Source organism: Hemitrygon akajei, chromosome 2 (assembly GCF_048418815.1).
Source record: "Hemitrygon akajei chromosome 2, sHemAka1.3, whole genome shotgun sequence".
In the NCBI taxonomy this organism is placed as follows: Eukaryota; Metazoa; Chordata; class Chondrichthyes; order Myliobatiformes; family Dasyatidae; genus Hemitrygon; species Hemitrygon akajei.
Window position 1 is genome coordinate 2,557,970 of NC_133125.1, and position 23,877 is coordinate 2,581,846.

General features: G+C 41.0%; 1 protein-coding gene across 3 annotated transcripts in view; it reads left to right on the plus strand.

The window, feature by feature from the left end:
* mctp1a (multiple C2 domains, transmembrane 1a) overlaps positions 1-23,877 on the plus strand; it is a 553,815-nt gene that overhangs the window by 277,464 nt on the left and 252,474 nt on the right. For all 3 annotated transcript variants that reach the window (XM_073066356.1, XM_073066347.1, XM_073066365.1), the window contains exon 12: positions 9,604-9,706. In XM_073066356.1, coding sequence (XP_072922457.1) covers positions 9,604-9,706 — 103 coding nt within the window. The remainder of the gene's footprint in view (positions 1-9,603; positions 9,707-23,877) is intronic.

The following is a 23,877-nucleotide window of genomic DNA, read 5'->3' on the forward strand; positions in this document are numbered from 1 at the left end:
CAGCCTGAAACATTGACTGTTTACTCTTTTCCATAGCTGCTGCCTGGCCTGCGGAGTTCCCCCAGCATTTTGTGTGTTACAAAATTTTGTGAGATTTTCCTTAATCTGCTGCATTATTGTAAGGGTTTACTTAATCGTATCCATTATTGTGTCCTATCTTTGACCTCCTAATTACTTTAGTAAGTGCTGGCCTCTTTCTAAATTCCAGTCTGCCTCTCCTTTGTCAAGTTTTCGATGTATATTTGCCATTTTGTTTTCTTTGTCCCACTGTCAGTAGCATAGCAGTTCCAACCTCTTAATGCTCAAGAACCAAACAAGTCTTGTTTACTTTATAATTCTTTACACAGAATGCCCACAATACTTTTCCATAGGATTTTTACTTAATTTCACCAAGTTTTTGAGAGGTGTCAAAACACATACAGAAGCATGTGTTAGAGATGGTGAAATTCACATTCTCAGCACGAGTATTGTGATGCATCACTAATACAGAACCATCATACCTCACAGAATGTGGCCATCAATCTCTTCATGATTACAAAGCATTTTTCTTTTCCTCTTTTCAAAGATTTTTCTAGAGCTCTGAAGAGTCATTTTGCAACAAATGAATACTACATTAACCCTTTCAATTAAAAAGCAATTAGGAATACTTGGAGTGTTCTGAATGAGAGCGTTAAGAGAACAAATCACATTTGGTGAAACTGTGAATTCTTGTCTTTTGCACAATGACTCATTGCCTTGTTTAACTGAATACCACCACAGTGTTTCACTTCAATTAAGCCCCTCATAAAGTGCTGAGAGAGGACGATATTTTCTCTTTTATGAATGGCTCAGTGTGGAGCATTGCATTTCAATTGCTGGAGATTATTAACAAGAAAAAAGGGATTAATTGTTGTCATTAATACCTCATTTAACAACTCCCACATATTGATTAAGTATAACTGCTGTATCATTCAACAAAAACGAGTGGATTGAAATTTTATATAAATTAGTCTGGACCTATTCATTTTTTGACTAGACCGGCATGCTCTGAGGGAGAAAGCTTATCGCCATTAATCAGGTACTGTACTGTGCGTTAGCTGCAGTGTAATGTGCGGTGGTGGAAACAACCATTACACCTATTAGTAGTACTGTGAAATTTGACTGGGTTAAAGTTGGCAGTTGGTCTGGAGAATAGCCTATTTGGCTGTCTGTGGGCCTTAATTAAGATGTGTTCAATTCCAACCCCCTTACCATGCCACAGACCAGTGCTCAGACATTTTCAGCTGGTCTAGCCCATGACTTTGACCTTCTGCGCCGTCCGAAGTTCCCTGGGGAACCGTTCAGCTCATGAGGTTTGATTTCACACTTCCAGGCTGCTTCGCCTCTCTTCACAATGACAGGGAGACAAAGCCCTTTAGTGTAGGGCTCACGGGGACTTGTTTAAATTGGAAACCAGAGAGGTGTCAAGGAAAAGGGTTATGGGCTACAGAATAGCATTTTTTTTAATAAAGAGCTCAGAGTCTTGAATCAGCTTAAAAGGCTGGGTTTACCAAAGGAGAAGTATTACCTCATGTTAAACCTGTATATTCCCATAGAGTTTTGCATTGTTCAGCTTGTTGAGTAGGAATTTTGTCTGTTTTGGTTAAGTAGAAGTGTAGATATAGTATATGCACATACCACGTATTTTTAAACTGAGAGGAATTGTTACTATCATTCAAGATTCAGGATTGTTTAATGTGATTTCCTGTACACAGTGTAAAGGAGATCAAAGTAATTGTTTCTCCAGATCCAATGCAGCACAAAACCCCCCACAAAAGATAAAGAACACAATAAATATAAATACATGAGATAGCTTATATACATAGTTTGATTGTATGTCCATAAAGTGTCACTAGGCTGTATGTAAGGAGGCTGACAGGAAATAGTAGTGGAGTTAGTTGGGTGGAGGTGTTGATCAGCCTTACTGCTCGGGGAAAGTAACTGTTTTTGTGTCTGGTGGTCCTGGTGTGGATGCTACGTAGCCTCCTCCCTGATGGGAGTGGCAGGGTGTGTGGGATCCTTCATGATGTTACTGGCCCTTTTCTGGCACCTTTCTGTATACGTAATAAGTAATGATTAATTTTTGACAGCATAGAGGTGGCACTAAATTCAACAACTTAAAAGCATAGGCAAATAACTTGGGGAATAGGAGTTCATATCACATGATGGAAATGTATGAACTAAATTCAGTGTGAGAAAGATAATAATGTTGTGTTCTAATATTTTGTGTGAAAATCTAACTGCTCAGCAATGTACCGTGGGAACGAGACTTGATGTCCTTCCCTGTCCTGAGATGCATATGATATCAGTCAGAATCAGGGTTAATATAATTTGTTGTTTTGCAGTAACAGTACATTGCAATACATAATAACAAACACTATAAATTACAATAAAAAGTATATTAAAAAAATAAGTAGTGCAAAAAGAGAGGAAGAATACCAAGATAGTGTTCGTGGTTCATTGTCCATTCTGAAAATAAAAATAATAAAAGTCATGAAAATCTGAAATATGAACAGAATCTCACAGTGGGTGAAACATCTGTGAGAGGAGGTGCAGAGTTACTATTTCAGGTCAGAGACTGCTTCTAAATGAAGGATCTTTGATGCGGAATGTTGCCTCTCTTTCTCTCTCTTCTTGACCTGTTGAGAGTTTCCAGCAGATTTTGCTTTCTTCGTGGTTTATGGCTAATTCTAATTCCCTGTTAGAAATCTCAGTAAGCTTGTGAGTTGTATTGAACCCAGTAAATTAAGATAAAATAACATAAAATATAAATTGGTGATGGATTAGCACCTATAATTGTAATCTGTGATCCTTCCCATCTGTCCAAGAATCTCTTTGACCCCCTCCCATCAGGCAGGAGGTACTGTAGCATTAGGCCAAGAACTGTTAGAATGGGAAACAGCTTCCTCCCCCAGGCTGTGAGATTACTGAACTCCTGGCCACCACCCAGGCCTCATCTTGTATAGAACATCAGTAGTGTTATGCTGTTTACTTTTTAACTTGTGTAATAAATGCACCTTATTATTTGCTAATTTACTACTGGTAATATTACATGATTTTTTCAGTGTGAATTATAAGTACTGTGTTGTGCACCCTGGTCTGGAGCAACATTGTTTCATTTGGTGGTATACACAGTAAATTGACGTTGAACTTGAATTTGTAAAGCTTTTAAATCTTTTGTTATTTAGTAGCTAGTTTCATTATAAATATGATAAACATTCTCTATCACTCTTATAGACTTGTGTATAAAGTGTTTTCATATTTATAATAGTTCTGTTTGCATTATGAATTTCAGAACTTTGGAGAACTCTACATGCACATTCTCGACTTAAGTATCACAATAATGATTTTAAAGTTTCATAATTGTCAAGTTCTTGCCTTGTGTACAGAAAACGACATAAAATATCAGCCCATTCTTGGCTCTTTACCTTGAATAAGAGAATTGGGAAAAATGTTTAGTGTTGGCAGTATAAATTCAAAGAAGGAACATTTCGATGTCTACTGGGACCATTGTAAAGTTGATATTGGGTTGACCATTTGGAATTCTGTTTGCTGCCTATGTGTATCACCTAATGTGTTCCAGATAAGGAAGGGCAGTCAAGCTCACTCTTTTTGACACAAAGTTATCATTCCTATAGACCTAACTGCATATTGCATTAATTAAAACTGGATTTTTTAAAAAATCTGATGAAACTAAAAAAAAACAAACAATTAGAACAGAGAGGAGTGCAGTACAGGAACAGGCCCTTTGGCCCACAGGGGCATCACTGTAGCATGGTTAGCACAACACCGCGTTCATTTCCAGTCACTCTCGAGTTTGTACGTTCTCCCTGTGACCATGTGGGTTTCCTCCTGGTGCTCTGATTTTCTCTTACAGTCCAAAAATGTACTGGTTGGTCATTGTAAACTGTCCCATGATCAGGCTGGGATTAAATCGGGATTGTTGGGCTGTGCTGAAGCTGGAGGGCCTCCTCTGCACTGAATCTCAATTAATATGTAAATATTTTACGTATCTCCGTTGCTAAAAGATGAAGTCAAATCATTAGAAAGAGACGACATAGGGTCAGAAGGCGTTGAATATTGTGGATAGAACTAAGGAACTGCAAGGGCAAAAACACACTGATGCCCAAACAGTAGTAATGATGTAGTAAACAAGTTTCAATGGGAGACAGAAATGCATGCCAAAAGAGCAGTGTTACAACAGCCATGGGAAATTTCTGTACACGGGTAGCTTGAGAATATCAAGTTGGTGCTGGATTACGGGGAAATTTTGAGGATGCTTAAGAGATGGCTTTTTAGAGCAGCTCATGGTTGAGCCCACTAGAGGATCAGCTATTCTGGATTGTGTGTTGTGTAATGAACCAGAATTGATTAGAGAGCTTAAGGTAAAGGGACCTTTAGGAGGCAGGGAATTACAGAGGCATGAGAGAGGAACTGGCCAGAATTAATTGGAAAAGGAATGACAACAGAGCTGCAAGGGCTGTAAGCTCAGGAAACAATTCAGAAGGCACAGGATATATACATCCCAAAGAGAAAGAACTATTCTAAAGCCAAGATGATACAACCATGGCTAACAAGTGAAGTCAAAGCCAACATAGAAGCCTAAGAGAGTGCATATAACAGAGCAAACATTAGTGGGAAGTTAGAGGATTTGGAAGCTTTTAAATGCCAACAGAATGGAACTAAAAAGTCATTAAGAAGTAAAGATGAAATATTAAAGTAAGCTAGCCAATAATATTAAAGAGGATACCAAAAGTTTCATCAGATGCATGAAGTCTAAATGAGAGGTGAGAGTGGATATTAGACCACTGGAAAACAATGTTGGAGAGGCAGTAATGGGAGACAAGGAAATGGTTGGTGAACTGAATAAGTATTTTCCATCAGTCTTCAATGGGGAAGACACTGGCAGTGTGGTGGAAGTTCCATGAAGGTACCATTAATTGAGAGAAGGTCCTTGGGAAACTGAAAGGTCTAAAGGTCGATAAGTCACCCAGACCAGATGGTGTACTTCCCAGAGTTCTGAAAGAGGTGGCTGAAGGGATATTAGTAAAGATCCTTCAAGAATCACTACATTCTGGAATAGTTCCAGAAGACTGGAAAAATGCAAATGTCACTCCACTATTCAAGAAGGAAGAGAGGCAGAAGAAAGGAAACTATAGGCCATTTATTTCGAGGGTTGCTGGTGGTGTGGCTTGAAGGACCAGAGGACCTATTCTGCATTGTACATCAATCAATAAATAAATAAATAAATAAATCTGTCACCATTACATATGGATTTTTGAAACTGCTTTATCTGTTGTTGCATATTCAGTTAATCTATTGTCTAACAAGTGTGACATAGTTTGGCCTAAGTAAAAATTAAAAATAAATTCACTTGAATTAGCCAGTTTACTAGTCTGACCCATCAAATTATTTACAGAAAAGAGACCTAAATCTTTGAGTATATTCTATTGCAAAGTCACTGAGAAAGAAACATAATTGAAACAGAAAATATGTTTATGTTTAATAAAATGTTGTTTTCCTATAGGTTTTATCTTAATTTAACATTTAGCACTCTTCACCATAGGAGGGAGGGCATTCTAACTACCGAATAATTGAAAAGTAAGCTAGAACAAAGATTTGCCAGTTTATTTTGGTGAAGATTACAAGTGAAAACTACATGCACAGTATAAATTGTAATTGTTGTGCATGTATTTGCATGCTTCAATGTGCATGTATTTGCATGCTTCAACATGCATGTATTTACATGTTTGTGATTATTTTGCATGTATTTGCATGCTTTATGTAATTATTTTTCATGTATTTGTGTGCTTTAATTGAGATCCCCTTTTGTGTTCATCATGACTCGCCAGTCAGAAATATGCTCACAAAACAAACTTCAGAGACAATTGTCTGCTTAACCTGAACCCTAACCCTGAATACATGAATGGTTTCAGCATGGATGTAGTCCAATATATCTCAGTGCTTGTTCTAAGTATCTCTTGTGTTTCCATCTTTTCTCTGTCTCTCATTTTTCTCAAGTATCTCTCATTCATTTTTTTCTGTTTGAGTGCTTTGTGCCTCTTAGTTTATAAGCTTATTGTATGGTGGACAATGGTTTTCAAATACATAATTTTTGTATAGCTGTTTGACTTAAACTGTTTTTTTCTGGTATCAATGAGCTAGTCTGAATTAGGTGTGAAGTATTCTGTGGGCATATGAAAGGCCTGTTTGATCTATATGAACTGAGAAGTTGTAGCTATCACACTGTGACAGACTTCACTGAGATATTTATTTCTGATTTAGGGGCTGATATATTAAATATTTTGCCAGTCTGTTGCACGAACAAGTTAAATGATGCGGAAATGCAGAAAATTCCCAAAGTTTAGTAAATATGATGGACACTTTTATCCTGGCCTCTGCAGGGGTGTCACTGTCGCATGGCAGTTAGTGCAACACCAGCGAACACTGATTGGGTTAGATCTCACTATTGTCCATTCTCTGCATGACCACAGGGGTTTCCTCCCACACATTAGGGTTGATGATGATGCAGGGATCGGGTTAGTGAGTTGTGGGCATGTTGTATTGTCATTGGACGCGTGGCGACACGAGGAGGCTGCACCCAAGTGTAGTCCTTTCCTTAGACTGTGTTGCTTGTTGATGTAAATCAATGCATTTCACTGAATATTTTGATGCATGTGTGACAAAATAAAGTTAATTTAATGTAAAAGGTACAGTTGCACTGAGCAAGCTCAATTATCCCAGTGACACTATTCCAGATTGGGCTGTTCCGGAGTTTGGAGTTCAATTCTGGATCTATTCTGTAAGGAGTAAGTCTCTGTATGCCCTCCCCATGGGGTTTTACTTGCTGCTCCAGTTTAGGTTAGGGTTAATCGGGGTTGTGGGGTTGCTGAGGTGGTGCAGCTTGCAGGCCCCGAAAGGCAGGCTCTGTGAGGTATCACAAAATAAATAAATAGCTAGAAATTAGTTAGAGAGATAATACACAATTCTGTTGGATGTGGAAGAAAAAAAAATATGTTAACATAATCTCAGATATTCAGGCTGTTGAAAAGAGCCCAAAATCAAATGTAATTTGTCTCATTGAATTAATTAAAGGATCACATCAATAGTCCAATAATCTGCAATGCTCATTATAAAGCTAATTTCCTTTCTGAAGTGCAATAATTCAAACTAAAGTGAGTACTTCAGTGTCGGCCTAACACGATCGCTATGTAATTATGGTGTAACATAATCTAATTGGTCTATGGCAGATTAGTATGTGTCGGTTTTGTGGAAGATTAAAATGTCTTAGTTTACACTTGAAAATATAGTGGGTGGGGGAATGAGGTGATGTATTGCAGATTACCGTGGTGTGAATGGTTTTGGAAAGGAGTTTACAAAGTGAAATCTGCAGATTATTGTGATGTGGATGATTTAGGAACTGTATTGGCAAAGTGAAATCTGAGGATTACTGTGGTGTGGATGATTTAGGAACTGTATTGGCAAAGTGAAATCTGAGGATTACTGTGATGTGGATGATTTAGGAACTGTATTGGCAAAGTGAAATCTGAGGATTACTGTGGTGTGGATGATTTAGGAACTGTATTGGCAAAGTAAAATCTGAGGATTACTGTGATGTGGATGATTTAGGAACTGTATTGGCAAAGTGAAATCTGAGGATTACTGTGGTGTGGATGATTTAGGAACTGTATTGGCAAAGTAAAATCTGAGGATTACTGTGATGTGGATGATTTAGGAACTGTATTGGCAAAGTGAAATCTGAGGATTACTGTGGTGTGGATGATTTAGGAACTGTATTGGCAAAGTGAAATCTGAGGATTACTGTGGTGTGGATGATTTAGGAACTGTATTGGCAAAGTGAAATCTGAGGATTACTGTGGTGTGGATGATTTAGGAACTGTATTGGCAAAGTGAAATCTGAGGATTACTGTGATGTGAATGATTTAGGAACTGTATTGGCAAAGTGAAATCTGAGGATTACTGTGGTGTGGATGATTTAGGAACTGTATTGGCAAAGTGAAATCTGCAGATTACTGTGGTGTGGATGATTTAGGAACTGTATTGGCAAAGTGAAATCTGAGGATTACTGTGGTGTGGATGATTTAGGAACTGTATTGGCAAAGTGAAATCTGATGATTACTGTGGTGTGGATGATTTAGGAACTGTATTGGCAAAGTGAAATCTGAGGATTACTGTGGTGTGGATGATTTAGGAACTGTATTGGCAAAGTGAAATCTGCAGATTACTGTGGTGTGGATGATTTAGGAACTGTATTGGCAAAGTGAAATCTGAGGATTACTGTGGTGTGGGTGATTTAGGAACTGTATTGGCAAAGTGAAATCTGAGGATTACTGTGGTGTGGATGATTTAGGAACTGTATTGGCAAAGTGAAATCTGAGGATTACTGTGGTGTGGATGATTTAGGAACTGTATTGGCAAAGTGAAATCTGAGGATTACTGTGGTGTGGATGATTTAGGAACTGTATTGGCAAAGTGAAATCTGCAGATTACTGTGGTGTGGATGATTTAGGAACTGTATTGGCAAAGTGAAATCTGAGGATTACTGTGGTGTGGATGATTTAGGAACTGTATTGGCAAAGTGAAATCTGAGGATTACTGTGGTGTGGATGATTTAGGAACTGTATTGGCAAAGTGAAATCTGAGGATTACTGTGGTGTGGATGATTTAGGAACTGTATTGGCAAAGTGAAATCTGAGGATTACTGTGGTGTGGATGATTTAGGAACTGTATTGGCAAAGTGAAATCTGCAGATTACTGTGGTGTGGATGATTTAGGAACTGTATTGGCAAAGCGAAATCTGAAGATTACTGTGGTGTGATTTGTTTCAGAACTGTATTGGCAAAGTGAAATTGGCAGATTGCTGTGGTGTGATTAGACTGGGAACTGAGTTTGCAAAGTGAATTCTGCAGATTACGGTGGTGTGAATGGTTTCAAAATGACGTTGGCAAAGTGAAATGTGTAATTTCAACCATCCTACTTTCCTGATGAATAAGGCTGTCTGATAGTTAAAGCAATATATGACAGAGAGGTCAAAGAAAGCAGGAGAGCGAAAAAGGAACTAATTTGTAGAGCCTCTTGTCATGAAGTCAGGACATTACTTAGAGTTCACACCCAATGAAATAATTTATGAAGCCTGTTTGTAAGTATATAGAAATTGCAGCAAACAATACTGTACTATGGGTCATGTTCGTGTCTGTATTATGGGTCATGTTCGTGTCTGTACTATGGGTCATGTTCGTGTCTGTACTATGGGTCATGTTCGTGTCTGTACTATGGATCATGTTCGTGTCTGTATTATGGGATATTAAGCAGCAGACAGGAATTCATTTTAAGCATTTTATCTGAAAGGCAGCTCCCCAACAGTAGGCAGTGCTGCACTAGATCAGCCAAAATTGATCTCTGTGAATCTCTGTGAACTGATATTCTAGATTAAATATTTTACATCTCAATTAAACAAACAAAGATCTGATCTATTTTTCAATTTGCCGTACTACAAGTAATTGTCACTTAGGTTGTATTTCCAAATTTATGCTAAATGTGATATTTAAAATTCTGTTTCTCCAGGGAGCAGTGACCCATTTTGTGTGATTGAATTGAATAATGACAGACTGCAGACACATACTGTCCATAGGAGTCTCAGCCCTGTATGGAACAAAGTTTTCACATTGTGAGTATCAGTACACTGATGTGATTTTCCACTTATTTTTCCTACAAATGTGATGTCCTGGTTTCCGGAGCTCTTGGCAGTTCACACCATGACCAGCAGCAGAAGCAAAGAGTGCAGTGCCTAATGCAGCACACAGCTAACATCAGAAGGTGACTGCAACTTCAAGTGTGCCTTCTGAGTAATTAAGTTCAACAGTCATACACAGTACAAGGCACAGATAAGATAGCAGTAAACATACAGTTACACAAAGTGTATAGCGCAGCCAGAATTCCTGCGACTATGAATGTTGCCGAGAAAAGCAAGCTTACAGTCAAACGGAGTCCAGCTTGCCTTCCACCAAGCAAACACTGGTGTTATTCTTTAACATGTTTATTTTATGAAATTAATATTAACCATGTGGTTTTGTAAACTAAATACATTAAATAATAAGTTTTTAAACTCTATGTTTGCCTTCCCCTTTTCTTCATAAACACAAGAGATTCTGCAGATGCTGGAAATCCAGAGAAACACACACAAAATGCTGGAGGAACTCAGCAGGTCAGGCGGCATCTATTGGAAAAGAATAAACAGCTGGACTGGAAAGGAAGGGGGAAGAAGCCAGAATAAAAAGGTGGGAGGGAGGGGAGGAGTACGAACTGGAAGGTGACAGGTGAAGCCAGGTGAGATGGAGGCAGGTGGTTGGGAGAGGGAAAATGAAGTGAGAAGATAGGCGGTGATAAATGGAGAAGGTAAGGGGCTGAAGGAAGAATCTGATGGGACAGAAAACTGGACCATGGGAGAAAAAGGAGTAGGAGAACCAGAGGATGGTGATCAGCAGATGAGGGGAAAGGAAAGGGGTAAGAAGGGAGCCAGAATGGGGAATTGAAAAAGAGATAATTTATCTGTCATTCCAGAAGCAAAGGCCCAGTATTGTTCTGCACCTAGTACTATTCATAAAGAGGCAGTGAGATGTGGGATTTTTCCATCATTTTGCTTGTAAATGGAGGAAACGGTATGGAAACACCAATGCCCATGAACAGAAAAGCTGACAAAAAGCCCAGTTCATCACAGGCAAAGCCTTTCTCACATTGAGCACATCTACAAGGAGTACTGACACAAAGGACCAACATTCATTATCAAAGTTTCCCACCATCCAGACAGGAGGTACAGGAGCCATAATGTTCAGGAACAGTTACTACCCTTCAACTATCAGGCTCTTAATCCAGCAGAATAACTTCACTCACCTCAACTCTGATCTGATTCCATGACCTATGGACTCACTTTCAAGGTCTCTACAACTCATATTCTCAGTATTTATTTTCTTATTTTGATATGCATAGCTTGTCTTCTTTTGCACATTGGTTGTTTGTCAGTCTTTGTTGTGTGTAGATTTTTACTGATTCTATTGTACTTCTCTATTCTATTGCGAATGCCTGGGAGTAGATGGATCTCAGGGTAGAATATAGTGATATATATTAACTTAAATAATAAGTTTATCAGTTGCTGGAGTAGACTGCGTACTTGCATTGCAGTAGTGTGGTGCAGGGAAATTAGAATTGGAATTAGTTTGAATATCATTGGCATATGTCATGAAACTTGTTTTTATAAATTACAATAAAAAATATAAACAATACTTAGACCCACTATGTAGCTAGGGAGATTCGACCTTTGCACAGTAGTGTAGTCATTTTATGTATTGTACAGTACTGTTGTCGCCAAAGAAAAAACAAATTTCGTGACATATGTGAGTGATGATAAACCTGATTCTGATCTGGGTCTCTATTGTGGACTGAGAATGGGAAAGGGGCAGGGGGAGGGGAATCATAGTTGGGAAGAGGGGAATGGAGAGGGGAGGGAGTGGGAAGTTTCAGAGAGACATCCTGTAGTGATCAATAAACCAATTGTTTGGAATCAAATAACCTTGCCTGGTGTCTCAGGAGTGGGTGTGGCTGGATCCATGCCTCACCCCTGGCCCTGGACCTTCTCACACCACTTTCGCTGTGCTTCAGCCTCACCATTCCCAACATCCTTTTCTCCTGATAGATTTACAACCTCCCTCTCTGCTTCATGTTGATAAATACAGTTCTGTGCAAAAGTCTTAGGAACCCTAGCTATATATATATATATGTGTGACTAAGACTTTGCATGGTACTGTATTAAAACACATTAAATAAATAGTGCGAAAGGAGAGGAAAAAATATTGAGGTAGTGCTCATGGGTTTAATGCCCTTTCAGAAATCTGATGGCAGAGGGGAAGAAGCAGTTCCTAAAACGTTGACTGTGTACCTTCAGGTTCCTGTGCCACCTCCTTGAAGGTAACAATGAGAAGAGGGCATATCCTGGGTGGTGGGGGTCCTTCGTGATGGATGCCGCCTTTCTGAGGCACCACCATTAGAAGATGTCCTGCATGCTGGGGAGGCTTGCCCACGATGGAGCTGGCTGAGTTCACAACTTCCTGCTAAAATGTCAATAGATCCTGCCACCTTGCAACAGAGAGTATTTTCAAAGTTTCAAGAGAAAATTTCCATTTGAGCTGTAATTCATTAAGTAATTCTTGGTGTTGTCTATTAAGTACATAGTTGAAGTTAATAAAGACTTAAGTGTAGGGAAGAAAGACAGAAAGGCATTTACATTTTTTTACATGATGGTCAGAGAATGCGAGGTCAGGGTGCTGATTGTGTCTTTACGTACAAGCTAACATCATTTATCAAAGCTCAGCTAAGTGCAATGTCTGCTGCTTAAACCATAGAGAAAAGTCCATAATTGCTTCATCCCATTCAGAAAGGTCAGGTCACTCATCTCTTAAATTATACAGAATAATGGAAGTGTTTGCCATGTTCATTCTGGCTGAAAGTGATGGCACCCTTTCAAAGCAAGATGTTCCATTCATTTAATAGAATGTAATCTGATTTATTGAGTCATTATTGGTTTATGTTGTAACAACCTACAGAAAACTGCACGCGATGAATTTATACAACGAGTTCTGCATATTCTTCAGTACATGCAGGTATCCATGTATCAGTCCATCAAATGATTAGCCAAAAGGGGTTGGGCACCTTCACTGTGGAGAGGATTGTTGAAATGATTATTTGGTGAATCCAAAAATGAGCAGATGATTTGCTCTGATATTCAAACTGAAAGTTACCCTCAACTGGCTTTGGATCTCAAACATTTTTTCAGGAATGAGCAAAAAGGAAGTTGTATAAGGATTTCTTAACATTGAAATGTTTTCAGAGTCATTAACACAGATTCTGCAGGTGCTTGAAATCTTGAGTGACACATACAAAATGCTGCAAGAAATCCAAGTTCTCCAAGACAAGAGTCTGGATGAAGAGTCTCGGCCCAAAATGTCAACTATTTGTTCTCTCCATAGACACTGCCTGTCCTGCAACATGTGTGTTACTCTACATTTCCAGCAGCTGCAGAACCTCTTGTTTGTAATAACTTGAAGCCAGTTAGATTTTTGAAAGATATAAAACAGTTTTGCTCCAAAGATTTGAAAGAAGCTCCTTTTACACTGTTAACCTGAAATCTGTAAGGAAGATCGGTGTGTCACTCACACACTGCTGTGGAAATTGTGTGCATTGAAGGTTTCTTCCCCCCCCCCTATTCTTCCACTCCCTCCCTTTCCTACTTCCTCCCTCACCCCTCTCCTTCCCTCTCCCCTCTCCCTCTCTCCTCCCTTCCCTCCACTCTCTCTCTCTCTCCCCCACCACCCCCTCCCTCTCCCCTCTCCAACCCCTCTCTCTCCCCTCTCTCACCTCCCCTCTCTAGCCCCCCTCTCCTTCCCTTCCCCCTCTACCCTCTCTCTCCCTTCCCCCCTCCATCCCTCCACCCCTCTCCCCCTCTCCCTCCCTGACTAATGCTGTTCCATTATTCAAGAAGGCAACTAGGGATAATCCTGGGAACTATGGATTGGTGAGTCTCACGTTAGTGGTAGGGAAGTTGCTGGTGAGAATTTTTAGGGATAGGATTTATCAGCATTTGGAAAACCATAGTTTCATTTAAAGAAGACTAAAATTTAAAGAGTAGATTTAAAAGGCTGATTTCTCAAACTTCTGGTAATGTCCCCCCTTCACCATTCCCCATCCCCTTTTCCCTCTCTCACCTTATCTCCTTGCCTGCCCATCACCTCCCTCTGGTGCTCCTCCCCCTTTTCTTCCTCCCATGGCTCTGTCCCCTCCTATCAGATTCCTCCTTCTCTCGCCCTGTATCTCTTTCACCAATCAACTTCCCAGCTCTGTACTTCACCCCTCCCCTCAGTTGCACCTATTACCTTGTGTTTCTCCCACCCCTCCCCCAGCTTTTAAATCTACTCCTCATCTTTTTTTCTCCAGTCCCTCTAAAGGGTCTTGGCCTGAAATATTGACTGTACTTTTTTCCATAGATGCTGCCTGACCTACTGAGTTCCTCCAGCATTTTGTGTACTTTGCTTCGGTTTCCAGCATCTGCAGATTTTCTCAGTTCAAAAGTCAGGAAGTTATGTTGCAGCTTTATAAAACTTGATAAGGCTGCATTTGGAGCATTGTGTACAGTTCGGTTACAGGTCACCTATTATAGGAAGAATGTTGATTCTTTGGAGAAGGTGCAGAAGAGGTTTACCAGGATGAGAGAGCATGTGCTGTAATGAGAGGCTGGACAAATGTGGGTTGTTTTCTCTGGAGGAGCAGAGTCTGAGGGGAGATCAGATAGAGGTTATAAGATTATGAGAGGCATAGACAGAGTAGACACTATATCTTTTTCCCAGGGTTGAAAAGTCTGGCAGCAGAGGACTTGCATTTCAGGTGAGGATGGGTAATTTCAAAGGAGATGTGAGAGCTAAGTTTTTTACACAGGGAGAGTGGTGGGAGCCTGAAATGCACTGCCTGGGGTGGTGGTAGAGGCAGATACATTAGGGACTTTTAATAGATGTTGAGATAGGCACATGAATGTGAGGAAACTGGAAGGATATGGATGTTGTGTAGACAAAGGGGATTAGTTTAGTTGGCCATTTGATGACAAATTTATTTGCTTCACCCCAGCATGGTACTGCACTGTGTTCTATTTGACTCATTTGACTGACGTAACTCTCCTCTACTGCTTTATTCATAGTCGAGAATTGAAAATTGAGAAGTTCAGTTGAACTTGGGGAGGGTTGAATTTTAGCAGCACAAACATGCACTAAGCTTCAGTTGTATTTTAGTTCTTTTCTTTACTCTAAGTGCGGTCTCACCAGAGATCTGTAGAGTTGCAACATGACCTCTCTACTCTTGAACTCAATCCCCCTGTTAATGAAGCCTAGCATCCCATAGGCCTTCTTAACTACCCTATCAACCTGTGCAGCGACCTTGAGGGATGTATGGATTTGAACCCCAAGGTCCCTTTGTTCATCCACACTCTTAAGTAACTGACCATTAATCCTGTACTCAGTCTTCTGGTTTGTCCTTCCAAAATGCATCACCTCACACTTGTCCGGATTGAACTCCATCTGCCATTTTTCTGCACAACTCTGCAGCCAGTATATATCCTCTTGTAACCTTTGACCACCTATAGCTCCATTCACAACTCCTCCAATCTTCGTGTCATCCACAAACTTACTCACCCATCCTTCCACCTCTACATCCAGGTCATTTATAAAAATCACAAATAGCAGGGGTCCCAGGACAGATCCCTGTGGCACACCACTAGTCACTGACCTCCAGGCAGAATACTTTCCTTCCACAACTACCCTCGGCTTTCTTCCTTTAAGCCAATTTTTTATCCAAACAGCCAAGGTTCCACTTATCCCATGCCTCATGACTTTCTGGATGAGTCTCTCATGAGGGACCTTGTCAAATGCTTTGCTAAAGTCCATGTAGACCACATCCACTGCCCTACCCTCATCAATTTCATTTGTTACCTCTTCAAAAAACTCAATCAGGCTCATGAGGCAAGATCTTCCTTTCACAAAGCCATGTTGACTGTCCATGAATAGACTGTACTTCTCCAAATGATCGTAGATCCTATCCTTAAGAATCCTTTCCAGTAGTTTGCATACCACTGACGTAAGACTCACCGATCTATAGTTCCCAGGTTTCTCCCTATTACCTTTTCTCACTGCTGCCATTAGGAAGAAGGTACAATTAATCAGGACCTACATATCCAGGTTCAGGTACAGTTATTACCCTCAACCATTTGGCTCTTGAATCAGAGTGGATAATTTCAGTCAACTTCACTCACACCAACACTGAATTAGACCCACTTCCAAGGACGCTTCATCTCATGTTCTCAATATTCATTGCTCATTTATTTATCATTTTTATTATTTCTATTTTTCTCTTTCATTTTGTATCGACAGAGTTTGGTGTCTTTTGCACATTGGTTGTTTGTCTGACCTTTCACTGATCCTATTGTGTTTCCTGTTTTATCTGTGATTGCCTGCAAGTGAATAAATCTCAGGCTTGTATATGGAAACATCTATGTACTTTGATAATAAATTTACTTTGAACTTTGAATACCATCATTGAGCTTTAAAGGGGGCCTTTCAGGCCATCACTCTTCATGTTGCTGTGAGTCAGATGTAACTAGGTGGGTTTTGTTTACTAGTGGCCATTAGGACTAATCGTCTCTTTATTAATCAAAGTCTCATTTTGGTAAAGTCTCGAAGAGCCAATCTTTTCTGGTGGCTTATAGCAAGTTGCTAATAATTCAATTTCACATGGACTTTTTCTTCTGGTGTTATTTGATTTGCTAACGCTTTTCAGAGCTATATCAAACAAAAGGATGTTTACAGGAAAGTGTCTAAACTTTCTATTAACCAAGCTACCTATTAACTGCTAAAGCACAAAGTTATTTGACTGCAGTGAATATAGATCATAAAACAAAATATTAAGTTTAGAATATATTACAATAGCCTACAATTTGTAGTCTATGGTTGAATAGTTTGTCCATGGGCTCACACAGAAAGAATACTCACTTGCCCAAGGTACTAAACAGCAGAAAATACCAATCAAATCTCAGAGCGAGAATTTTAGAAAATGAAAGAAAATTAAAAAACACTAAAAATTGGAATTCAGAGAACAGTAACAGCAAGAAAAGTTAGGGTAATACACACAAAATACTGGAGGAACTCAACTGGGATGTCCTAATCAAGGGTCTCAGCCTGAAATGTCAACTGTTGGCTCTTTTCCATAGATGCTGCCTGGCCTGCTGAGTTCCTCTAACAGTTTGTGTGCGTTACTTTGATTTCTAACATCTGCAGATTTTCTCTTCTTTGTGAACAAGAAAAGTCGAGGTGGTTTGAAATTGGAGTCCATGAGAGATGTTTTAAAACACGTTTAGTTCCATGAAATATTTCTAAATGAGTGTGATATAATGGTTCACTAGAACTTTAAATCATCTCTCAGAATCAATTTTCTTGTAGGATTCAGTATGGATTTGAAATATATTCTGAACTTTGTCTCCCCCTGCATGGCAGGAAGAACTTGTACTTGTCATGTCAACTGAACTTACCAAATTAGTTCAGACAATATTCACCTATCTTAACCAATACACTAGATGGCACCATGGTAGTGTAGCAGTTAGCGTGATGCTATTACAGCTCAGTGTGTTGGAGTTCAGAATTCAATCCTGCCGTCCTCTGTAAGGATTCCAGTTTCCTCCCAGTCTAAAGGAATATCAGTTAGTAGGTTAATTGGTCACTGTAAATTGCCCCATGATTAGGCTAGGGTTAAGTTGGGGGGTTGCTGGGTGGCATGGATCAAAGGGCCAGAAAAGCCAGTTCTGCAGTATATCTCTAAATAAACCTGCCAGTTCACGTTAAACCTAAGTATATACAGTGGCTCTGAGCCGAATTCTGAAGATTTCCCATTCTGGTAGCCAGACCAACTACTTTGTCTGTGTCAAATCTGCTTTTGGTATCTCGTTTACTGAGTGTGACAGATGTGCTTGCTGCAGGCTGCAGTAAGTCAGCCAATTGACAGCTTTGAGTACCTGCAGCACTACAACAGCTGTTGCTTCGTACAATGACACCAGCATCTAGATTCCTTTTTGCTTTCCTGTTTATTATTCTAAGGTGCTAAATTATTTCAATTTCCAAGCACCCTTCACTATGTTTAGAGGAAGAGATAATATAACTTCAATGTTCTGAAATTGCAATATAATATTCTGGCATCTTTCCCCTTCCATAAGACCATAAGATATAGAAGAACTGGGCCATTTGATCAATCGAGTCTGCCCTGCCATTTCATCATGGCTGATCCATTTTCCCTCTTAGCCCTAATCCCAGTATTCCTTCATGCCTTGTCTAATCAGGAATCCATCAACCTCTGCCTTAAATAAATCCAATGACTTGGCCTCCACAGCCATCTGTGGCAGTGAATTCCACAGATTCACCATCCTCTGATGAAAGAAATTCCTCTTCACATCTGTCCATTTTGAGGCAGTATCCCCTGCTCTTGGACATCTCCAACATAGGAAACATCCTCTCAACATCCACTCTATCAAGGTCTTTCGACATTCTTCTGAATTCCAGTGAGTACCAGTCCAGGGCCATCAAATGCTCCTCATATGATAAGCCTTTCAATTCCAGAATCATTTTTGTGAACACAAGAATATCTGCAGATGCTGGAAATCCAAGCAGCACGCACAAAATGCGGGAGGAGCTCAGCAAGTCAGGCAGCATCTATGGAAAAGAGTAAACAGTCGCCATTCTATAAGAGCATAAGATATAGGAACAGAATTTGGCTATTTGACCCATCAAGTCTGTGCCGCCATTTCAGCAAGGCTGATTCAATTCTCCTTGCCCCAATCTCCTGCTTACTCCTTCATGCCCCGACCAAATGAGAATCTATCATCCTCTGCCTTAAATATACATAAAGAATTGGCCTCTAAAGCTGCCTGTGGCAAGGAATTCCATAGATTCATCACTCTCTGGCTAAAGAAATTCCTCCTTGAGCCATTCTAAAAGGACACCCCTTTATTTTGAGACTTTGTCCTGTGGTCTTAGACTCTCCCACTATTGAAAAAATTCTCCCCACATTCACTCTATCAAGGCCTTTCACCATTTGATAGGTTTCAATTAGGTAACCCCTCATTCTTCTGAATTCCAGTGAATACAGGCCCAAAGCCGTGAAATGTTCTTCATATGACAAGCCATTCAATCCTGGAATCATTTTTGTGAATCTCCTTTGAACCCTCTCCGGTTTCAGAATGTCCTTTATAAGAAAAGGAGCCCAAAACTACTCACAATACTCCAAGTGAGCCTTACCAGTGCTTTATAAAGTCTCAACATTACATCCTTGCTTTTATATTCTAGACCTCCTTAAATGAAAGCTAACATCACATTTGCCTTCCTCACCACAGACTCAAACAGCAAACTAACCTTTAGGGATTTCCTGCACAAGGATTCCCAGCTCCTTTTGCACCTTAGTGTTTTTTTTTGTATTCTCTCTCCATTTAGAAAACAGTCAACCCTTTCATTTCTTCTACTAAAGTACATACCCATACACTGCCAAGCACTGTATTCCATCTGCCATATCTTTGCCCATTCTCCGAATCTGTTCAAGTCTTTCTGTAGCCTCTCTACTGCCTCAAAACTACCTACCCCTTCACCTACCTTCAGATCGTCTGCAAACTTTGCAACAAAGCCATCAATTCCATCACCCAAATCATTGACATATAATGTAAAAAGAACCAGTCCCAACGCAGACCCCATGGAACATGGCTGGTCTCTGGCTGGCAGCCAGAAAAGGTGCTCTTTATTCCCAATCTTTGCTTCCTGTCAGTCAGCCACTGCTTTATCCATAATAGAATCTTCCTTGTAATACCATGGGCTCGGAGCTTGTTGAACAACCTTGTGTGGCATCTTCTCCAAGGCTTTCTGAAAATCCAAGTACACAACATCCACCATTTCTCCTTTGCTTATCCTGCTTGTTATTTCTTCAAAGAATTCCAACAAATTTATCAGGCAAGATTTTCCCCATTTTATCATGTGCTTCCAAGTGTCCTGAGACCTCAACCATAATAATCAAATTGAATTGACTTTATGTCTTACACCCTTAATATACATGAGGAGTAAACATCTTTACTGTACACCACTGTCTAAATATGCATAGTTATTTGTAATAAATACTATGTACAACAGGACAGTCAATGTAACATAGAAATACCATTGCAAAACACAATACAAAAACTACCAATGACATAGGTAGGAAAAGGGAAGAGGTCCTGAAAGAAGACCACAGGGAGTTAGGAAGGAAGTTGAGAAACAGGACCTCAAAGGTAGTAATCTCGGGATTACTGCCTGTGCCACATGACAGTGAGAATAGGAATAGAATGAGGTGGAGGATAAATGCCTGGCTGAGGAATTGGAGCAGGGGGCAGGGATTCAGATTTCTGGATCATTGGGACCTCTTTTGGGGCGGGTGTGACCTGTACAAAAAGGACGGGTTGCACTTGAATCCCAGGGGGACCAATATCCTGGCGGGGAGGTTTGATAGAGCTGTTGGGGAGGGTTTAAACTAGTTTGGCAGGAGGGTGGGAATCAGAATGTGAGTGCAGGGATTAAGGTAGAAGGACAAGGGCATGATGCTAAGAGTTCTGCGTTGATGAGGAAGGACAGGCAGGGGACAGAACATAATCGTAGCCAGTTAAAGGTGTTGAAATGTGTCTATTTCAATGCTAGGAGTATTAGGGACAAGGAGGATGAACTTGGAGCATGGATTAGTACGTGGAACTACGATGTTGTGGCCGTTACTGAAACTTGGTTGGAGGAAGGGCAGGATTGGATGATGCAGGTCACGGGGTTCGGGTGTTTTAAAAATAATAGGATGGGAGGTAGAAAAGAGGGGGGGAGTGGCATTGCTGGTCAGGGATAGTAACACAGCTATAGAAAGGGAGGACGCTGCAGAAGGAGTGTCCACTGAGTCAGTCTGGGTGGAAGTCAGAAATAGGAAGGGATCAATCACTGTGCTGGGAGTAGTCTATAGGCCCCCAACTAGCCCTCAGGACACCGAGAAGCAGATAAGCAGACAGATTTTAGAATAGAGCAGGAAATACAGGGTATTAGTTATGGGTGATTTCAACTTCCCTCATATTGACTGGCACCTCCTGAGTGCAAGGGGGATAGATGGGGCTGAATTTGTCAGGTGTGTTCAAGAAGGATTCTTGACACAGTATGTGGACCGGCCAACGAGAGGAGAGGCTATACTGGATCTAGTTTTGGGTAATGAACCTGGTCAGGTGACAGACCTCTTGGTGGGGGAGCATTTTGGTGAGAGTGACCACAACTCCCTTAGCTTCAGCATAGCTATGGAAAGGGATAAAATCAGACTGATGCACCATCAATAACTCTGAGACGTGGGTTAAGGTAGGCTTTTATTGGCTGGAAGAAAGCACAAGCAGTAAGTGACCATCACACAACATCCTGGAGACTGAGGAAGGGTCTGTGCCTCCAATCGCCTTTATACAGGGGTCTGTGGGAGGAGCCACGGTCTGTGGGAGGAGCCACAGGAGCAGTCAGCGGGGGGGCTTGTCCAGACAGGTATATGTAGTTCACCACACAGACAAAATAGTAAAGTGCTTAACTGGGGAAGGGCTAACTATGAAGGGATGAGGCAGGAACTAGCGGGAGTAAATTGGAAACAGATGTTCAAAGGGAAAAGCACAGAAGTAATGTGGGAGAAGTTTAGGGACCACTTGAGCTGGGTTCAGGATAGGTTTGTCCCACTGAGGCAAGGAAAAAATGGAAGGAAAAGGGAACCATGGCTGATGAAACATGTGAGGCAACTCGTTGAGGAAAAAGGTAGCATATGTTAGATATAAGAAGCAGGAACTAGGAGGGGCTTATGAGAAATATAGGGTAGCCAGGAAGAAGCTAAAGAAAGGACTTAGGAGAGCTTGAAGGGGGCATGAGAAGGCCTTGGCATGTAGAATTAAGGAGAACCCCAAGGCGTTCTATGCTTATGTGAAGAACAGGAGGATGACGAGAACGAAGGTGGGACCGCTAAAGGATAAACAGGGCAACATGTGCCTGGAGGCGGAGGAGGTTGGGGAGGTCCTAAATGAATACTTTGCTTCAGTATTCACAAGTGAAAAGGATCTTGATCAGGATGAGATTGAAGTAGAGCAGGCCTGTGTGCTGGACAATGTGGAGATTAGGGAAGAAGTAGTGCTGGATCTTCTTAAAAACATTAAGATTGATAAGTCCCCAGGGCCAGATATGATACCCCCCAGGTTGTTGTGGGAATTGAGAGAAGAGATCGCTGGAGCATTAGCCATGATCTTTGAATCCTCTTTGGCTGCAGGGGAAGTGCCGGAGGACTGGAGAATGGCAAATGTAGTTCCCTTGTTTAAAAAAGGTGATAGGGAGAAACCTGGGAACTATAGACCAGTGAGTCTTACGTTGGTGGTATGCAAACTACTGGAAAGGATTCTTAAGGATAAGATCTACCAGCATTTGGAGAAGTACAGTCTACTCATGGACAGTCAACATGGCTTTGTGAAAGGAAGATCGTGCCTCATGAGCCTGATTGAGTTTTTTGAAGAGGTAACAAATGAAATTGATGAGGGTAGGGCAGTGGATGTGGTCTACATGGACTTTAGCAAAGCATTTGACAAGGTCCGTCATGAGAGACTCATCCAGAAAGTCATGAGGCATAGGATAAGTGGAACCTTGGCTGTTTGGATAAAAAATTGGCTTAAAGGAAGAAAGCAGAGGATAGTTGTGGAAGGCAAGTATTCTGCCTGGAGGTCAGTGACTAGTGGAGTGTCACAGGGATCTGTCCTGGGACCCCTGCTATTTGTGATTTTTATAAATGACCTGGATGTAGAGGCAGAAGGATGGGTGAGTAAGTTTGTGGATGACAGGAAGATTGGCGTTGTGGATGGAGTTGTAGGTGGTCGAAGGTTACAAGAGGATATAGACAGGCTGCAGAGTTGTGCAGAAAAATGGCAGATGGAGTTCAATCCGGACAAGTGTGAGGTGATGCATTTTGGAAGGACAAACCAGAAGACTGAGTACAGGATTAATGGTCAATTACTTAAGAGTGTGGATGAACAAAGGGACCTTGGGGTTCAAATCCATACATCCATCAAGGTCGCTGCACAGGTTGATAGGGTAGTTAAGAAGGCCTATGGGATGCTAGGCTTCATTAACAGGGGGATTGAGTTCAAGAGTAGAGAGGTCATGTTGCAACTCTACAAATCTCTGGTGAGACTGCACTTAGAGTATTGTGTTCAATTCTGGTCACCTCATTATAGGAAGGATGTGGAAGCTGTGGAGAGGGTGCAGAGGAGATTCACCAGGATGTTGCCTGGATTGGAGAACAAGTCATATGAAGCAGGGTTAGCAGAGCTGGGACTTTTCTCTTTGGAGCGTAGAAGAATGAGAGGGGACTTGATAGAGGTCTACAAGATTATGAGAGGCATAGATAGGGTGGATAGTCAGTACCTGTTTCCCAGGACACCAATAGCAAACACCAGAGGGCATATGTACAAAATTAAGGGAGGGAAGTTTAGGGGAGACATCAAGGGTAAGTTTTTTACACAGAGGGTTGTGAGTGCCTGGAATGACTTGCCAGGGATGGTGGTGGAGGCTGAAACATTAGGGGTATTTAAGAGCCTCTTGGACTGGCACATGGATGAAAGAAAAATGGAGGGTTATGGGGTAGTGTGGGTTTAGTGCTTGAAGGGCCTTTACTGTGCTGTAGTGTTCTATGGTTCTAACTGTATCAACATTAGTTAATCAGTCTGATGGCCTGGTGGAAGAAGCTGCCCTGGAGCTTGTTGGTCCTGACTTTAATGCTGTGGTACCATTTCCCAGATGGTAGCAGCTGGAAAAACTTGTGGTTGGGGTGACTCGGGTCCCCAATGATCCTTTGGGCCCTTTTTACACACCTGTCTCTGTAAATATCCTGAATAGTGGGAAGGTCACATCTACAGATGTGCTGAGCTGTCCACACCACTCTCTGCAGAGTCCTGCAATTGAGGGAAGTACAGTTCCCATGCCAGGCAGTGATGAAGCCAGTCAAGATGTTTTCAACTGTGCCCCTATAGAAAGTCCTTAGGATCTGGGGGACTCATGCCAAACTTCTTCAACCATCTAAGGTGAAAGAAACATGTGAGATCCACGGTGATGTATATACCGAGGATCTTAAAGCTATTCACCCTCTCAACCCCAGATCCATTGATGTCAATAGGTGTTCGCCTGTCTCCATTTCTTCTGTAGTCCACAA